General features: G+C 50.3%; 1 protein-coding gene across 1 annotated transcript in view; it reads left to right on the plus strand.

The window, feature by feature from the left end:
- Window positions 1-1,182, plus strand: part of PTPN11 (protein tyrosine phosphatase non-receptor type 11) — an 81,677-nt gene that overhangs the window by 31,691 nt on the left and 48,804 nt on the right. The window contains exon 5 of the mRNA XM_004709659.3: window positions 883-999. Within this exon, the coding sequence (XP_004709716.3) occupies window positions 883-999 (117 nt within the window). The remainder of the gene's footprint in view (window positions 1-882; window positions 1,000-1,182) is intronic.

Consider the following 1,182-nt stretch of genomic DNA (forward strand, 5'->3'; position numbering starts at 1 on the left):
GCACAGTTTAATTTCCAGAATCCTGTAAAGGTTCGTTTTCCCAGGGCTTGTCATTATTCTTGCTTTTAGGGAGAGATGGATTTCCAGCGGTGCTTACTCTGTCGTTCAGGGAGTGCGCCTCACCTCTCCAGTTCTCTTTTTGAAGGATAGCCCCCAAATGTCTTCATAGGGCGATTGTGTTTTCTTAGCTTAACTCTTTTTCTACTGTTGTCCTTCAGTAGCCTATTTGGATCTTATCAGGAAAAAAATGCCCTGGTCTCTGTTTAAGAAGCAGTGAGTTAGGTGGTGCAGTGAGTTAGGAGTTGGGCTGCTAACCACAGTGTTAGCGGTTCAAACCCACCAGCCTCTCTGTGGGAAAGAAATGAGGCTTACACCTCCTCTGGAAAATATGCAACTTCGGAAACCCACAGGGGCCGTTCTATTCCGTCTTGAAAGGGTCACTGTGAGTTGGAATCAACTTGAATGCAGCCAGTGTGGCTTGGTTTGGTGTATACTGGCCACCAGCACTGCTCCCCAGCCTCAGTTGGTAATGCTTCAGAGAAAAAAGTCATTTTCCTTCTATTCAGCAATCCTTTAACTTGAGTATAGAAAAGAGTATAGTTTCTTGGTTTTTTTAAAAGTTCCATTTCTTTAACTTCATTAACCCACGAGGGAGAAACATTTTTGTGAACTGGTAAACGGGGTCCTTTTCCAGTGACCCATTCACTCACATTACTCGGTCTCTCCATTCTCGCCCTCCACGTGGCCCCCTCTCCTCTGTGGCCATGCAGCAGTTGTGTGGTCTCTCCATTCCTGGGCCCAGAGTCCGCCTCCTGTGCTTCAGGCGGGGAAAGCACTAACGGGACACAGAGGTCCCACCGCTCCACTGCTTTGTCTCGACAGGAAATGAAGTACGATGTCGGTGGAGGAGAGCGGTTTGACTCGCTGACGGACCTCGTGGAGCATTACAAGAAGAACCCGATGGTGGAGACCCTGGGCACCGTGCTGCAACTCAAGCAGGTGAGCAGATTGGTCTGCCCCAGCTCCTCCTGGCGGTGCCCCAGAGCCACAGAAGTAGATAAAGGGAAGGAGTGCCAGCAGTCCCCGGGGACCCACCACCCAGCTTCAGTCAGGATGTATCGTCCAATTTTACACTTCCACTTCGGCCCACGGCCCTCCTCTGAATCACCTGGACACCAGTCC

The sequence above is a fragment of the Echinops telfairi genome, unplaced genomic scaffold (genome assembly GCF_000313985.2).
Source record: "Echinops telfairi isolate 266 unplaced genomic scaffold, ASM31398v2 ScPeMD7_7412;HRSCAF=8450, whole genome shotgun sequence".
Classification (NCBI taxonomy): Eukaryota; Metazoa; Chordata; class Mammalia; order Afrosoricida; family Tenrecidae; genus Echinops; species Echinops telfairi.